This window comes from Amblyraja radiata, chromosome 26 (assembly GCF_010909765.2).
Source record: "Amblyraja radiata isolate CabotCenter1 chromosome 26, sAmbRad1.1.pri, whole genome shotgun sequence".
Taxonomy (NCBI): Eukaryota; Metazoa; Chordata; class Chondrichthyes; order Rajiformes; family Rajidae; genus Amblyraja; species Amblyraja radiata.
The window spans coordinates 17,373,198-17,391,191 of record NC_045981.1 but is presented as its reverse complement, the minus strand read 5'-3'; the positions used below and the strand labels follow the sequence as shown (position 1 = coordinate 17,391,191).

General features: G+C 43.2%; 1 protein-coding gene across 2 annotated transcripts in view; it reads left to right on the top strand.

Moving 5' to 3' along the window:
- LOC116987977 (lysosomal alpha-glucosidase-like) overlaps positions 1-17,994 on the top strand; it is a 58,797-nt gene that overhangs the window by 13,613 nt on the left and 27,190 nt on the right. For both annotated transcript variants that reach the window (XM_033044347.1, XM_033044348.1), the window contains exons 3-8: positions 1,031-1,176; positions 5,054-5,219; positions 11,977-12,073; positions 12,290-12,409; positions 13,845-13,963; positions 17,288-17,419. In XM_033044347.1, the coding sequence (XP_032900238.1) occupies positions 1,031-1,176; positions 5,054-5,219; positions 11,977-12,073; positions 12,290-12,409; positions 13,845-13,963; positions 17,288-17,419 (780 nt within the window). The remainder of the gene's footprint in view (positions 1-1,030; positions 1,177-5,053; positions 5,220-11,976; positions 12,074-12,289; positions 12,410-13,844; positions 13,964-17,287; positions 17,420-17,994) is intronic.

Here is a 17,994-nt window from a genome sequence, read left to right as displayed (position 1 = left end):
GACTAGATGTAGTCAGTACTGGGACGTGTTTGACATGTGCCTTTATTAAAGACTCAGTAAAGTTACAGTGTGTCAGACTTAACTCCTTTACAACACTTAAGGACTTTTTAAATGGGAGTGCCCTCTGGCATGAATATTAACTGACAAGGTATCAAAATTATTTGAGGGGAAGCACTTTAAAAAAAATAAATGGGCAGTAGTAGTGTTAAATGTAATTATCAAGGGTATAGATAGGTTAAATATTCAGAACCGATTTCCAAGGATTGGGGAGTTGAGGACTCAAGGGCATAGGTTTAAAGTGAGAAGGGACAAATCTAATGGAAATAAGTTTTTCTGCACACAGGGTGACGAATATTTAGAAATAACTGCCAGAGGAGGTGGTGGGAGGAAAATAGGGAGGAATAAAAGGCATTTGGACAGGTATGGATAATAAAAAAAGACATAGATGGATATGGGCCTTGTACAACACCGGGACTAGCGTAGATGGTCATTACAGTCTGCATGGACATGATGCGCAAAAATAGTTTGTTTCTGTGCCGTACATTTCTATGATTTTATAAGAACCAGATTTTAAGATCAGCAATAGGACCCAAGTTTCAATTCAATGGAGTATTGCCAATTACATAAAACAGATAACAGCAACTGTTAGATGCAGGGTCGTCGGTGGTTTTTTTTTGGAGAGATTGCCCGTCCAATATATTGGTCACTTCCAATGCAATTTTAAGAGAACTCCCAGTCAGTTCTACTACTTTCTATGTGGTTTGCATAGATGCTGGCCAATTCTGATACCAGATTTGTTTTGACTTTTTTTAATAAAATGAATTGAAGGATCATAGACCTGAATTCCAACCTGAGACGCCGTCTTTCATTTCCCTCCTCTGATACTTCCTGAATTCCAGCTTTTGGTTTTTTGTTCTTGAGATTACAGCATCTGCGGCCTGTTCAGTTTACATAATAAGCTTTTCAGTTTGAAGGTACGATTGGAAGCTACTGCTTTACTCTTCAGTAAATCTTGTTTCTGTCATTCCAGCTTAGGGATCCAATGAACAAACGATATGAGGTTCCCATTGATGTTCCGAAAGTAAATGAGAAAGCTACAACACAGCTCTACACTGTCACATTTTCATCCAAACCTTTTGGCATGATTATACAAAGGAAATCAAATGGTCTTGTACTGTAAGTACGTTTAGCCTTGGTATTTCCATCTTTGGTCTTAACATTCAAAACTTGTAGTTCACTCTGGCTGTATATTACAGTATGTGAGAATATAGGTATTCATCAGATCGAAAGAAAGTGGAATTTCAGATCAATGAATGAGATGTGGTTGATTTAAAACTAATAATGAGAAAGTGGCGATGAGAGAAACATGAAAAGGTAAGGTCAATTTTAGAGTGAAAGGCAGGAGTTATTGAATTACGTAGGATTAGGGTACGAGAAAAAAGGGATGGTGGAACAAGGAGAAGATCAAAACATGAATAGGAGAGATGTGAAACTCCTGATTATCAATAACTGCTGTCTGGGGAAAGATAGAAAATAATAATCATCTGAAACTGTTGAACTCATTGCTTAATCTGGAACACAATAAGGTGATAAATCGAAAGATAAGATACTGTTCCGCACAATTACTTTGTGTTTTAGCAGCTCATCGTAGGAGGCCAAGGATGGTAAGATGAAATAGTGATGTCAATAATGACAGATGAACAGTTGATTGGAGACTTTGCTTGCCTGGAAATGGAGGATAGTTTTCCCACACTGAAGGTTGTAGACATGTGGAATGAACTGCCAAAGGAAGTGGTAGAGGTGCGTATAGTTACAACATTTAAAATGCGTGGATGGAAAAGGTTTGGAGGGATATGGGACAAGCTCATTTGGTCAGCAGGGACACATTATGTCCATGTGCCCTGTTTCCGTGCTGTATAACTCTATGACTATCACATAAAAATACCTTAGATTGAATTGGTACTGAACATAGGCCGTCATGATCTAGTTAAAGTCTGTGCCTGGGCCAGTGTACTCAGCTGTTTCTTAATATCACGTGAAGTATATTGAACTGATTGAAATAGAAACAAAAAGGGAATGTACAGTGCTCTCCACAATGTTTGGGACAAAGGCCCATCATTTATTTATTTGCCTCTGTACTCCACAATTTGAGATTTGTAATAGAAAAAAATCACATGTGGTTAAAGTACGCATTGTCAGATTTAATAAAGACCATTTTTACACATTTCGGTTTCATCATGTAGAAATCGCAGCAGTGTTTATATATAGTTCCCCCCATTTCAGGGCACCATAATGTTTGGGACACAGCAATGCCATGTAAATGAAAGTAATCATGTTTAGTATTTCGTTGCATATCTTTTGCATGCAATGACTGCTTGAAATCCGCGATTCATGGCCATCACCAGCTGCTGGGTGTCTTCTCTGATGATGCTCTGCCAGGCCTGTATTACAGCCATCTTTAGCTTATGCTTGTTTTGGGGGCTAGTCCCCTTCAGTTTTCTCTTCAGCATATAAAAGGCATGCTCAATTGGTTTCAGATCGGGTGATAGACTTGGCCACTCAAGAATTGACTTCGAAAAACTTATTTTACTTTAGCAGTATGGTTGGAATCATTGTCTTGCTGTGGAATGAACCTCCGGCCAATTAATTTTGAGGCATTTGTTTGAACTTGAGCAGATAGGACGTGTCTATATACTTCAGAATTCATTATGCTATTACCATCAGCAGTTGTATCATCAATGAAGACACGAGCAAGTACCTTCAGCAGCCATACATGCCCAGGCTATAACACCCCCACCACCGTGTTTGACAGATGAGGTGGTATGCTTTGGATCTTGCGTAGTTCCTTCTCTGCTCCATACTTTGCGCTTGCCATCACTCTGATATAAGTTAATCGTCGTCTCATCTGTCCACAAGACCCTTTTCCAGAACTGTGGTTGCTCTTTTAAGTACGTCATGGCAAACTGTAACCTGGCCTTCCTATTTTTGCAGCTAACCAGTGGTTTGCAACTGGCAGTGTAGCCTCTGTATTTCTGTTCATGAAGTCTGCAGCAGACAAATCCACACCTGAAGAGTGTTTCTGATCTGTCGGACAGATGTTTGGGGATTTTTCTTTATTATAGAGAGAATTCTTCTGTCATCAGCTGTGGAGGTCTTCCTTGGCACAAGGACACACCTGAGCAATTCCAAACGCCTGTGAAGCCATGTGTCCCAAACATTATGGTGCCCTGAAATGGGGGGGGGGGGGGGGGGGCATATGTATAAACACTGCTGTAATTTCTACATGATGAAACCAAAATGTATAAATATGGCCTTTAATAATATCTGACAACGTGCATTTTATCCACATGTGATTTTTTTCCATTACAAATCTCAATTACCAACCCAATTGAGCATGTGGAGTACAGAGGCAAATAAATAAATGATGTGTCTTTGTCCCAAACATTATGGAGGGCACTGTATTTCAGTAAATCAAGCGGCAGTGCAGAGAGGGGGGAAAAACATTGCTGTTTCATTTTATTTATAGGACTATTTCACTTCCAAAGATGTTGATTGTTTTGTTTGAACACCTTCGCTCAATCTGCCTGGACCTACCTGATCTCCCGGTTGCTAAACACTTTAATTCTCCTTCCCATTCCAGCACTGACCTTTCTGTCCTAGGTCGCCTCCATTGTCAGAGTGCGGCTAAATGCAAATTGGAGGAACAGCATCTCATATTTTGCTTGGGCGGCAAATAGCCCAGTGGTATGAATATTGATTTCTCTAACTTCATTCTCTCTCTCTCTCTCTCTCTCTCTCTCTCTCTCTCTCTCTCTCCATCCCTCCCCATCCCTCCCCCACCCAAGTTGCGGCAGCTTCTCGTTATTACCCAACAAACAGCTAACAATGGCCTGTTTCCTTTATCATCGTTACTTTTTCGCATATCTTTCATTCATTGTTCTATATCTCTCGACATCATCATCTATATCTCTCGTTTCCCTTTCCTCTGACTTACCATCTGAAGAAGGGCCTCGACCCGAAACGTCACCCCATTCCTTCTCTCCAGACATGCTGCCTGTCCCGCTGAGTTACTCCAGCTTTTTGTGTCTATCTTCGGTTTAAACCAGCATCTGCAGTTCCTTCCTGCACATGTTGATTGCTCTGCCAAGTATTCTCAACATTTTCTTTTTTTTTTTAATTTCATATATCGATTCCACAATATTTTGCTTTTGTATTGGCTGGAGACTTATTTGCTAAACCACTAGAGGGCAGTTAAGAGGCAGAGGTAGGGATGGCAGGTTCATATTTCAAAATCATCAGTTTGTTTTTATTACAAGAACCCAGTAGGTTTATGGATACCAATTCTATAAACCAGATTTATTTCATTTAACAATTCGTTCTCAACATTTGAACCTGTGTTCTCTGAATTAGTGGAGCCTGGATGTGGCCAGCATTTTTGAACATGAGGTTATCTGCATTTTATAAAATAATTATTTGTCCCACCATGTGCTTCCTCTTCATCATTGGCATTGTTCTCAGTTTCTAATGTAGCTCAATGTAAGCTTGAGAAACAGCATCTCACTTATTGATTGGACACTTTACTACATTCTAACATAACACTGAGTTCGGCAACTTCAGATCAGGACCATCTCCCCATTTTTTCCAACGGCAGTTGGTAATGATTTTGCTTCTCCCACCTATACCTTGTCTTCATTTGACCCATTACCTTAACTCTTTTGCCTTGCAACACAATATATTTGATTTAATTTCATACCTTCTGTCTTATCACAGATGCAAGATCATTAGCCTGAAATGTAAACTCTCTCTCTCTTTCTCTCAGATGCTGCCTCATCTGATGTGTATTTCCAATACCTTTAATTTCAGTTTTCCAGTTTGAATTTGGTTTGTAACTAAATCTGTATTTTAAGAATGCTCAAACGTACAATAGCTTCAATAACTTTAACGGTTTGAATCAAACAGAATGGCAAGTTGATTCTAATGTCATGTATAAAATACCGCGAGTTAGTGTCTTGCCATGTATGAAAGATTTTTAAGGTTCTTTTTGTTTACTTAGCTTGAACACCACAGTGGCTCCATTATTTTATGCTGACCAGTTTCTGCAGATCTCAACCTCTCTCGCTACGAGGCACATTTCGGGGCTGGGCGAGCACATGACAAATCTGATCCTCAATGTCAACTGGACTCGATTAACTTTTTGGAATCGGGATCATGGCCCTAGTGTGAGTTGTGTGTTCTTTTTCTTTGCTTCTTGGGCCTTCAAAGTACCAATCCTGGTCCTGGATGGTAAGGATTACATTTCCGCATAAAGCATAATCCTGATGAAACCTAAGTTGTTGTACACGTAACTATTTGCAACAGAATATGCCGGTACACCATAGCTGATTAATTTTCCCTCTCCAAGTCAAGTGGAAACAAGTGTAGTTTCAATTTGTTTTATACTTTTCTTTCATCATTGCTTTGTGTATTGATTTTCCATTCTGAAATTTCGTGAAACAACTTATGAAAATGTGAAACTGGTCAGTACTGTGCTTCAGGCTGGTGAGATTAAATGTCAACCCAAAGCAATCTTTTACTTCACTGGGTGCCACATACCAGTCCCTTCATCTCGCTCACTTAATAGTATTTAATGTCTGTAGATGTATTTAGACGTGGTCTTTAATCCTTCACTAAGTCTTTATTAAGACACTACATCCACACGTCCCAGCACTGACCACAACTGGTCTACACACGTACTGGAACCAAGAGAGGGAGGGTGCATGCAGATACTACAGTTATACTACCTAAGGTGGGAGTGTCAAATGGTAATGAGGCAGCTACATATTTGGTTGCATGCATAACCACCTACATCCTTTCCCGTAGAATAAACAGCAGCAGGGTAATTATACAAGCCTGCAACATAGTAACAGCATCATTTAATCAAACAGCACAATATTAAGCAAAGTCGCCATACCGATCAGGGGGCCGGACAACTCTACCTGAGGGGGTCCGTACAGCGCCCTCACCCTCACTCCCCTCCCCCAAAGAGAAAGGCAGAGGCGGAGAACTACGTGGGGACTGCGGATCAGACAGAAAAACAGGAGACTGGCCAGAAACCGGTGGACTGCTAGATGGCGACTGCCGAGGCGGATAAGAAGAAGAAGAAGAAGAAGAATCAGTAGGAGAAAGACGTGGAGGAGACGTGCCAGCCGGGGAGGCAAAACTCGGAGGCACCGTTAGAGGCACGGTAGGGGCACGGACAACAACAGGACTAGGCGGCACAATCCGAGGAGGAGAGTCGAGCCACGGAGAGGGAGGCTCCGGGAATGGAAGCGGGGGCGCAGGCTCCCGGACAGCTAACAGATGTTGGCGACTGCGACGGTACACAGTGCCCTCGTAGTCTACTAAATAGGAACGGGGTGAGTCCACCACTCCTACTACAGTGGCAAGCTTGGAAAACCCAGTAGGTGACTGCAAACGGACAACCTGACCCGTCGTGAGGGGGGGAAGGGGGCGGCAAGACTTGTCGTGGGACCGGCGCTGGATTTCGTGGCGTTGAGAAATACGGCGGTGGACCGTATCAGGTTGGCGTACCACCGGCACAAGCGACTGCTGAGCGATCGGCATTGGCGGCCGGAGGACACGGGACATGAGCCGCTGAGCAGGTGAACCCAAAACACCGTCTCTAGACACATTTCGCAAATTTAGCAGTCCCTGATAAAAATCGCAGTTTGACAAGCGAGATTGCTCTAGCAACGTCTTCGCGCTGCGCACAGCACGTTCAGCCAGCCCGTTACTCTGAGGGAATTCAGGGCTGCTAGTAAAGTGAGTAAAGTTCCATTTCGTAGCGAAGGCAGCAAATTCGGCGCTAGTAAATTGACGGCCGTTGTCAGTCTGGAGCTTGACTGGGGAACCAAAGACAGCAAAATGACGTCGCAGCTTGCCGATGACCATCTCCGATGTGATGGTGGGAAGAAGGTCCACTTCAAACCAGGATGAATACGAGTCCACCAACACCAAGTAGTGCTTCCCACGCCACTCAAAAATATCTGCAGCCAATGAAGACCAGGGCATGTCGGGGGCCGGCTGCTGCAACAGGGGCTGCCGCTGCTGGTGAGGGGCCATGGAGTTGCACTCGGGGCACGCCGCCACTCGAGCCTTGATATACTTGGCCATGTCAGGCCAATAGTACTGCCCTTGAGCATGAGCAATGGTAGCGTCAGCGCCCGGATGCCCCAAATGAGCAGCAGAGTAGTAAGCATCATAGAGTGAGGCAGGGATCACCACCTTGTGACCTTTCACGACGATACCCTCCCGAACCACAAGCTCATCCCGAACCAGGAAGAAGGGCTGCACGCCAGCAGGCAGAGAGGCAGGCTTGCGGGGCCACCCGCGCAGAATGACAGCAGACAGCTGTTGCAAGTCAGGGTCGGCAGCAGTGTGCTCGAGCAGGCACCGCAGCTGCTCTGAAGGAACAAAATTCACATTCAGCACGTTCAGGTCCTCCTGCTCGTATGGATGTTGGGCACAGGAGGACCGAGGTGCCCTCGACAGAGCATCGGCAACATGCATCTCGGTACCCCTCCTATACACAATGTTGAAATCGAACCGCTGTAGCTGTAGCATCATCCGCTGCAGACGGGCCGGGGCAGCATGAATGGGTTTGTTTAATATCGTAACCAGCGGCTGGTGGTCTGTTTCCACCGTGAACCGAACCCCAAAGAGAAAGTCCCGGAACTTAGAGCACGCAAACACCACAGCAAGGAGCTCCTTCTCAATTTGGGCATACCTTTGCTCAGTGTCCGTCATGGTACGAGAGGCAAACGAGACCGGCTGCAGAGAATCTCCATCATATAGTTGCATGCAGGCTGCACCGAGAACAAAACGGGAGGCATCGCAGGTCACTACAATTGGTAGTCGGAGATCGAAAAACCGGAGAACCGGAGTGCTGACCAGCATTTTTTTCAAAACGTCAAACGACTGTTGGTGCTGCGGACTCCACGACCAGGCAACATCTTTCTTTGTCAGGAGCCGCAGCGGCGCACTGAGCTCACTTAGACACGGAACAAATTTACCCAGATAATTTACCATACCGAGAAACCGCTGCAAGCCAGCAACATCAGCAGGTGCAGGGAACTCGGAGATGGCAGCAGTTTTTGTTGGGTCAGGCTTCAGGTCACGAGAGGTAAAGATGTGGCCGACATACGACACTTCAGACAACCGGAACCTACACTTGGACTGGTTCAGCTTGAGGTTTATCTGGCGAGCCCGGTCGAGGACCCGTCGGAGATTTCTGTCGTGTTCCGTGACATCCCGACCATAAACGAGGATATCATCGACAATGATGGAACATGGCAGCCCAGCAAACAATTGCTCCATGGACCGCTGGAAGACTTCGCTCGCCGAGCTTATCCCAAAAGGCATTCTTAAAAACTTGTACCTCCCAAATGGCGTTGCAAAAGCTGTCAAATCAGTTGACTCCCTGTGCAGTGGAACCTGCCAAAAGGAACTCCTAGCATCGAGAACTGAGAATACGGTGGCTTGACCAACCTGGGCGGCAACATCCTCGACAGTCCGCATAGGGTAGTGGGGCCGCTTAATGGCAGTGTTCAAGTCCTTCGGGTTGATGCAGACCCGTATCTCATTCTTCCTTTTTTTTATAGTGGCAACCATCGTAGACACCCAGCTCGTGGGCTTACTGATAGCTTCTAGCACCCCCAAGTTTACCATGTTGTCCAGCATTGCTTTAACTTTGTCTTTCATCGCGAAAGAGACCCTATGAGGCGGACGGCACACAGGAGTTATGGAGGAGTCAGTAGTAATTTTATATACAAGCGGCAGCTTACCGAGCTGATCATCGAAGAGGTCAGGGTATTCAGAGACAGGATCCAGCACCGCGCTCACCTCATGGACTGTACTGTCGAAAGCAACCAGACCCAGATCCTGGCATGCTTGATTGCTCAGCAGAGGCACACAATCACAATCCAACACAAAAAAAGACAGGTCACGAGATGTTTTCTGCAGCTTGCAGTGGAAAGTTACCCTCCCCACAGGTGTCAGCTCCTCCCCTCCGTACGCTCGGAGCACAGAATGGTCTGTAGTCAAACTTTCATTAGACCTTATCTGGTGGAAGAGTGATGTTGATATTACGCTGACCTTGGCACCAGTGTCCAACTTCGCAGTGAAGGTCTTGTCATTAACAGTAACAAGCACCGATGGGTCGTGGAGTCGAGTCTGTTTGTGCAGCAGAGCGTAAACACTGGCATCCCCCATATAGATGCTGGAGTCTGACTCGGGGGCTGACTCCTCGGTGTACTGAGAATCAAGGACACTTTCGATCCTCTGGAGATTGTTGAACACCTGGCGAGGAGGCTGAGCAACGTTCCCATGGGAACGACAGACCGCTGCAAAGTGGTTCTGTTTTCTGCAATAGTTGCAGGCTTTTCCATAAGCAGGGCACAGAGACTGTGGCAAATGTCCATACCCACAATTGGGGCACTTCCTGGCACTCTGAGGGCGAGGGGCAGGAGCTGGGCGAGGCTGTGGTTTAAAACTGTTCGGTGGCCGCCGCGGCACAGACAGAGCAGCCACGCTAACGGCACGGTTCCCAGATCCTCTCTCCCCACAAAACGGAGTAACAACCTCAGCAATGTGACAAGCATGCACAGCTTCGTTCAACGTGAGGTCAGGCCTCCGTAATAAATCAGCCCGCAACTTCTGGTCTAACATGCCAGTAACTAACATGTCCCGCGTGAGCTGGTCACACAACTCACCAAAACGACAGCGCTGAGCTAGATAGCGGAGGTCGGCAATGAAACATTCCACAGGTTCCTCAGGCTGTTGCTTGCGAGAAAAAAACCGAGCCCGCTCCAAAATGCGGTTCGAGGGAAGGTCACAAATTTCAGTGAACTTCCTCAACAGACACACCGGGTCGTCAGGAGACTCGGCTGGCTCAGCAATCTAGTCATCTTCGCCCAGGACCGCTGGACTGTACACGAACGACTTAGCCCGCCTCATGGCATCAGGCCCAGCAAGGTTCAATAGCAGCGATGCTTTGACAGCAGCAGGGTCATTGCAGTGTGCAATATTCACATAATGGTTGTAGTCCATGACGAACGTGTCCCATCGCTCCGCGATGTCGGCGTCAAAGACTAACGGGGAAGGCTTGCGACAAGACGAAGCCATCACTACACACACACTCAAAAAGCAAAATAAAACCCGATATACGAGAGGCACAGATTAAACGCTTCTGACACCATGTAGATGTATTTAGACGTGGTCTTTAATCCTTCACTAAGTCTTTATTAAGACACTACATCCACACGTCCCAGCACTGACCACAACTGGTCTACACACGTACTGGAACCAAGAGAGGGAGGGTGCATGCAGATACTACAGTTATACTACCTAAGGTGGGAGTGTCAAATGGTAATGAGGCAGCTACATATTTGGTTGCATGCATAACCACCTACAATGTCTAATGAAAATTATTCCGTATGCTACTATCATCCAGTGAGACTGCATAAGCTCACCAGTCTGAAGAAGGGTCTCAACCCGAAACGTCACCCATTGCTTCTCTCCAGAGATGCTGCCTGTCCTACTGAGTTACTCCAGCTTTTTGTGTCTATCATAAGCTCATCTCCCATTTTGCTGCAGAAATAAATTGTACATTTTGTGCTGAAGATCCCATAGTTGTCTTAAATGGTGCAAAATATAATGTCAGAGCAAGCTGGGTGACTTATTATAGCCTGAAATATAATCCTCTATTCCATAGAATGTTCCCACTTGGAAATACTGAATTTCTTCTCTAAACTGAACATCACATGGGACTATTTATGGAGCTTCAGCTCATTTCCATTTTCCACGTGGGCTTCACAGGCTAAGCCAGCATTTAATTGCTCATGCGCTAACTGCGCTATACAAGGTGGTAGTGAGCTGGCTTCTTGAACCGTTGGAGTCCTTGACGTAATGGACCCCATTAAAGGGAGATCATGGATTTTGACCCAGTGGTAAAGGAACAACAAAATATTACCAAGTCTGGATGGTGTGTGGTTTGGAGGGCAAATTCCAGTGGTGTGGTTCCCATGCCATCCCTAGCTGATGGAGGTCATGGATTTGGATGCTGCTGTCTTCGGAGTCTTGGTAAGTTGCTGCCGTGCATTGTGCAGATGGAACAGACTACTGCTACAATGCATCAGTGGCGGAGTGAGTAAATGGTATGGATGGGGTGCCTATGAAGCAGGCTGTTATACCCTGCTTGGTGTCAGGCTCTTGAATGTTGTTGAGGCATCCAGGCAAGTGGTGAGTATTCCATCACACTCTCATTTGAGCCTTATATGTGATGGACAGGCTTTGGAAAATTCAGAGATAAGTTACTGCAAGATTCCTAGCTTCCGACCTGCTCCTGTAGCAACATTGTGTATGTGACTACTCCATTCAGTTTCCAGTCAATAGTAACTCCCAGTTTCAAATCTCCTCTTCTGTTTTTATGCAGTCCCCTGGGGTGGAGGATGACTTGCTTCCAATTTAGTTCTAATGGGTTCTAAGGTGGTGATGAAACCAAAGTGAGATCTCTGGGACAAGAGCAGGTGGACAGTATAGGAGGTGATGTGCTGCTTCCACTATTTTCTGCTCAACTTCTGTGCACCTCTGATGAAGATACTTCAGGCTCTCACTGCCATCCCAATTTCCATTTTCCACATGGGCCAACGACTCGTATGTTATTTCAATTCAGGATGTTCCAGTTTTTCATGGAGTACATTGGAAATGATGGTGAATTTCATCATCAGAGCATGCTTTTGTTAAGAAATAGCTCTTGAGATATGGAAAGTAGACCACATTTTCCAGGGCGATTTGGCTAAATTACCAGAGGGCTGCTGATGTCTCCTGAACAAAGTGCAGCATGACATGCCTTGAACAAAGAGGGGGAGAAAGTTGGGAAATGTTATGAAACTATTTAAAGAAGTTGTAAAGTTCCTTTTTCCATCCTGTTTGCTGCAGCCAAATTCCAACTTGTATGGCTCACACCCTTTCTACATGGTGATGGAAGACGATGGGTCAGCTCATGGAGTTTTCCTGTTAAACAGTAATGCCAAGGGTAAGAAATTAACTTAACTTCATTCAAACTCGGATTGAATCTAGAGACTTGGAAGTTTTGTTTAGTCTTAAACTATTCTTGCCTTCCTTGGAAAAGTAAGCATGTGATTATTTTATACATTGATTCATGGTCACTGTGTCCATAATGCTATTTGTGTGAGCCATGCAATGATGGTAATTAAGATATGGTTAAATTAACCCATTTTGTTTTACCCAGATGTTTTGCTCCAGCCAACCCCTGCACTAACCTGGAGGACCATTGGGGGCATCCTTGATTTTTATGTGTTCTTGGGTCCAGAACCTAAAACAGTGATCAGACAATATATGGATGTGATTGGTAAGACTGAAACCATTATGTTATTGATGACAAGTAAACACCTAGCATTCTCACACATGCACATGATTCTAAACTTCAATCTTTTGATTACTGTTACAGTACTGTGAAGAATATTAATTGGATAACTCATGCCAACAGGTAGACTGGTTAATAATGGAGAAAGAGGATTGCTTGCCTTTTAATATAGGCGCGATTCTTTTCTCCCCAACAAATTTGAAGAACACACTATATGATAAAAATCCGATTATTCACAGCACTCTACGAATCTGGAGACAAGTAAAATCAACTTTTAAACTAAGAAATTTATCTCTTCTTTCACCAATAGCCAATAACCCTTTGTTCAAGCCATCTATTATAGATAAAACGTTTAGATATTAGGAAAGACTAGGAATCAAAAAACTTGGAGATCTCTACGAGATGGGAACTTTTCTCTCATTTCAGGAATTACAGTCGAAATATCACCTGAAAGGTAATCAATATTTCAGATATCTTCAAATTCGAGACTATCAATGGGAAGAAAACCTTTTATATATACACAATAGTTCGATTAACATTAGACTACGTTAATTCAATTTAAAATACTGCATAGACTCTACTATTCAAAGTCTAAACTGAATAAGATCTTTCCAAATGTCTCCTTCAAGAAGCAACTATAACACATTCCTTCGCCTCTTGCATAAAATTACATACCTTTTGGAGATACATTTTTGAAATTCTCTCAAAAACATTAAAAACAAAATTGGACCCCGATACGGAACTAATTATTCTAGGAACGTCAGAAGCCTGCTCTGAGCTAACAATATTTCAAAGACGTTTCCTCAATTATGGTCTGATAGCGGCGAAAAAACTAATACTCAAAATTATGGTAACATACATCGGTACCCTACTCTCAAAATGTGGATCACAAACATGTCTGAGACGCTACATCTTGAAAATATTAGACTTGTCTTAGCAGAAAAACCAGAGCATTTTTCGAAGACATGGACACCATTCATTGATTTATTACAAAGATAGTATGGTGCAACACAATTTTGGAGTTAAATCTAATTACGGGTTGAATGATAGGTGGGAAGGGATACGATGCAGGTATATCATCACCATTTGTTTTTCTTTCTGTTTTTGTCTTTTTATTTCTCTACGTCTTATTTCTTTTACTTACTCACTCTTTGGCTACACCAACTTGGTCGTCTAGGGGTTCTATTTTTCCACATCCACTTTTTCTCTCTCGCTTTTATTTTCTCTTCTTTTCTCTTAACTTTAGCTAAAAATTAAAATTGAAGCTGTACAATAACTGTATTATGTCATATGCCGCTGCTTATATTTTTGTACACTGCTTCTAATAAATAAAATTAAATAAATAAATAAAGAATATTAACTAATCCATTTTCCTTCTGAATTTAGTCTCACATAACGTTTTATTATCACAATTGTACAGGTTATCCAATAATGCCACCTTACTGGAGTCTAGGATTCCATCTATGCCGGTGGGGTTACTGGAGCACCAACATCACCCGACAGGTCGTGGAGAACATGACTCGAGCTTACATGCCTCAGGTGAGCATACAAAGTCAAAATATCATTTTTAGTGGAAAGAGAGTTTGTTCTTGTAAAAAAAAAAAACCCCACAGAATCTTCCAAATAACTTTCAATAAGAAGGCACATGGTATACTTGCCTTCATTGGTTAGACATTGAGTAAAAGAGTTAGGAAGTCATGGTGCAACATTATAGTGCTTTCATTAGGCCATATTTGGAGTATTGTGTACAGCTCTGGTTGCCTCATTACAGGAAGGCTGTGGTGACTTTGGAAAAGGTGCAGATGAGGCTTACTGGCCCTATATCTCCTGTCCCTATACCTCCTCCCTCAACTCTGTCCAGGGACCCCGTCCTCCATTGTCAGAGTAAGGCTAATCGCAAATTGGAGGAACGGCATCTCGTATTTCACTTGGGCAGCTTACAACCCAGTGGTGTGAATATTGATACCTCTAAATTCAAGTAACCCCTACACTCCCTCTCTCTCCATCCCTCCCCCACCTAAGTCACACCAAGTTCCCATTCTCACTACACAAACAACTAACAGTGGCCTGTTTCCTTTATCATCGTTACTTTTTTACATATCTTTCAATCATTCGTTCTATATCTCTCTACATCACTGTTCATATCTCTCATTTCACTTTCCCCTGACTAGTCTGAAGAAGGTTCTCAAGACAAAACATCACCCATTCCTTCTCTCCAGAGATACTGCCTGTCCCACTGAGTTACTCCAGCATTTTGTGTCTTACTAGAATGATACCTGGATTTGGTTATTAGCCAAAGGGAGAGATTGGTCGGACTTCGATTATTTTCTCTGGAATGCCGGAGTTTGAGGCGAGATCTGATAGATGTTTATACAATTATGAGAGGCATAGATAGGGTACCTTTTTCCGAAGATGGAAATATCAAATACTAGAGGGCACAGCTTGAAGGTGAGTGAGACAAAGGTTAAAGGTGATGTGTGTTTTTTTTTTTTTTACACAGAGGGTAGTGGGTGCCTGGAATGTGCTGCCAGGTGTGGTGATGGAGACAGACGGTATTGTAGATAGTAAAGATGGTTATCAAAAATTACAGCAGGGTCTTGATCAGTTAGGCAAGTGGGTTGAGAAATGGTTAATGGAGTTTAATGCAGATAAGTGCGAGATGTTGTATTTTGGCAAGTCTAGGCAAGATCTTCACAGTAAATGGTTGGGCCCTGAGGCGTGTGGTAAAGCAAAGGGATCTAGGAGTGCAGGTACACAGTTCCTTGAAAGTGTGATCACAGGTAGAGTGGGTGATTAGGAACGCTTCTGGTACATTGACCTTCATCAGCCCTAGTATTGCGTATAGAAGTTGGATGTTATGTTACAATTGTACAAAATATTGATGTGGCCACATTTGGAATTCTGTGTTCACCCTGCAATAGGAAGGATGCTGTTAAGCTGGAGTGAAGATTTACGAGGATGTTACCAGGAATCGAGGGCCTAACCTACAGGGAGAGGTTGGGCAGTCTGGGACTTTATTCCTTAGAGTGCAAGAGGTTGGGGGTTGAACTTGTAAGATCATGAGGGGAATAGATTGGCTGAATGCAGTCTTTTACTTAGAATAGGGGAATCAAGAACCAGAGGACATAGGTTTAAGGTGAGTGGGGAAAGATTTATCAGGATCCTGAGGGGCAACATTTCCACACAGAGGGTGGTGGGCGTATGGAGCAAGCTGGCAGAGGAGGTAGTTGAGGCGGTACTATAACAATATTTAAAATACATTTGGACAGGTACACGAATAGGAAAAACTAAGAGGGATATGGGCCAAATGTGGGCAGGTGAGACGAGTGTAGATGGGGTATCTTCATTGACATGGACAAGATGGGCCGAAGGGCCTGCTTTCGTGCTGTATGATTCTATTACTCTAAAAAGATACGATACTGGCAATCAAGAGGCTTTTGCATAGGCACATGGATATACAAATAATGTAGAGAAATGGAATATGTGCAGGCCAATAGGAGTTGGTCTTGATGTCATTTTTACACAGGCATTGTGGTCGAAGGGTCTGGTCATTGGCTGTATTCTCTAACTGCTGCAGGATATGAGCACTGAACTGTAATATATTTAGGTGCATAGATTAATTAATCTATTAGATGGTGCAGGATGACGATCAAATGAGATTCATTCTCCCTTTCCCCTTTTCAAGCACATCTCTAGGTCCCATTTGAAAGTTACTATTTAGTCTGAGTCTTTTAAAATAATGTAATCCAAATTATATTGATTTGCAATATAAAATAAATTATCCTCCTTCTTCTCATGGACATTTGGCCAATTAGCTGAAATCTTTATCTTTGATTTCCGTGTTACTGGTGGAAATGTCTTTTGCTGATCACATTACTGAAACCCATGAAATGTTTCCATTAAATCTCTCCTAATCATCTTGACTCCAGGGAGTATTCATCCCAACATTTTTTTTGCTTTTCCACAGAATGGAGAATATGGGTAAAAGATGGGGGCAGGAAATCTTCAGGTTACAATCTCAATCTATTTCTATTTTAGATAACTGCTTATAACCCAAACTGTTTGTGTCAGGAATAAACAAAAACATTGTGTGGAAGAGAAACACAGAAATAATTAACTGAAGAAACAATAAACTGCAGATGCTGGTTATTACACAAAAGGATATAAAGTGCTGGAGCAACTCATTTGGTCGGGCAGCATCTCTCGAGAACCTAAAATTGGAGATTTGAAAGTTCATACTGTAGGGTTGTCAGCTGTTCCTCCAGTTTGCGTGTAGCCTCACTCTGGCAATGGAGGAGGCTCAGGACAAAAAGGTCAGCATGGGAAGGGGAGTTAAAATGGTTATCAAATGGGAGATACCATGGGCCTTCGTGGACCCAGCAACCAAGGAGATGCAACACCTGTCCCTCTACATCCTCCCTCACCTCCATTTAGGGATCCCAGCTGTCTTTCCAGGTGAGACAGAGGTTCACGTGCATCTCCTCTGACCTCATCTACTGCATCCGGTATTCCTGATGTGGTCTCCTGTACATCAGCGAGACCAAGCGTAGACTTGACGACGGTTTCATGAACACTTGTGCTCAGTCCACCAAGGCCTATGATCATTCAAGAATTAACTGGATACAGTATTGGATTGATAGTATAAAATTGAGGGCTTTATTCAGAAGGTTTTTTTCAGACTGTGGCGTGCCTCGGGGATCAGTGCTGGGGCCATTGCTGTTCGTCTTCAAATGGCATGCATTTAATCTGGATACACAGGAATGAATAATGCAGCCCAATATTTAGCAAAAGGTCTTGCCTTACCCTTCTGTATTACACTTAATTAGCTGGCTAGAAAATTGTTAAATAGTTTTATTTCTGCAGGACGTACAGTGGAACGACCTAGATTATATGGACAAGAAAAAAGACTTCACCTATAACATGCAATACTTTGGAGACTATGCACAGATGGTGAAAGAGTTTCACCAAAAGGGATTGAAATATGTCATGATTGTGGTAAGAAGAAAAATACATAAATAATTCAGACTTCAAAAAGTAGTTGCTCAAATTGATTTAATTGCTAACGTGAACAGGAAAGTATCCATGTTTCACAAGTTCTGTGGAGAATATACACTGTTGTATCTGATATTGTATATTGGAAACACTCAGCAGATCAGGAGCATCCATTGAAAGAGAAAACGAGGAAGGTCAATTTCTGACAAAGGATCTTCTACCTGAAACATTAAATCAGTTTCTCTTTCTACAAATGTTGCTTGATCTGAGCATTTCCAGCATTACTGTGTTTTTTATTTCAAATATACAGTGCCCTCCATAATGTTTGGGACAAAGACCCATCATTTATTTATTTGCCTCTTTACTCCACAATTTGAGATTTGTAATAGAAAAAAAATCACATGTGGTGACATATTGTCAGATTTTATCAAAGGGTATTTTCTACATTTTGGTTTCACCATGTAGAAATTACAGCTGTGTTTATACATAGTCCCCCCCCCCCCCCATTTCAGGGCACCATAATGTTTGGGTCACATGGCTTCACAGGTGTTTGTAATTGCTCAGGTGTGTTTAATTGC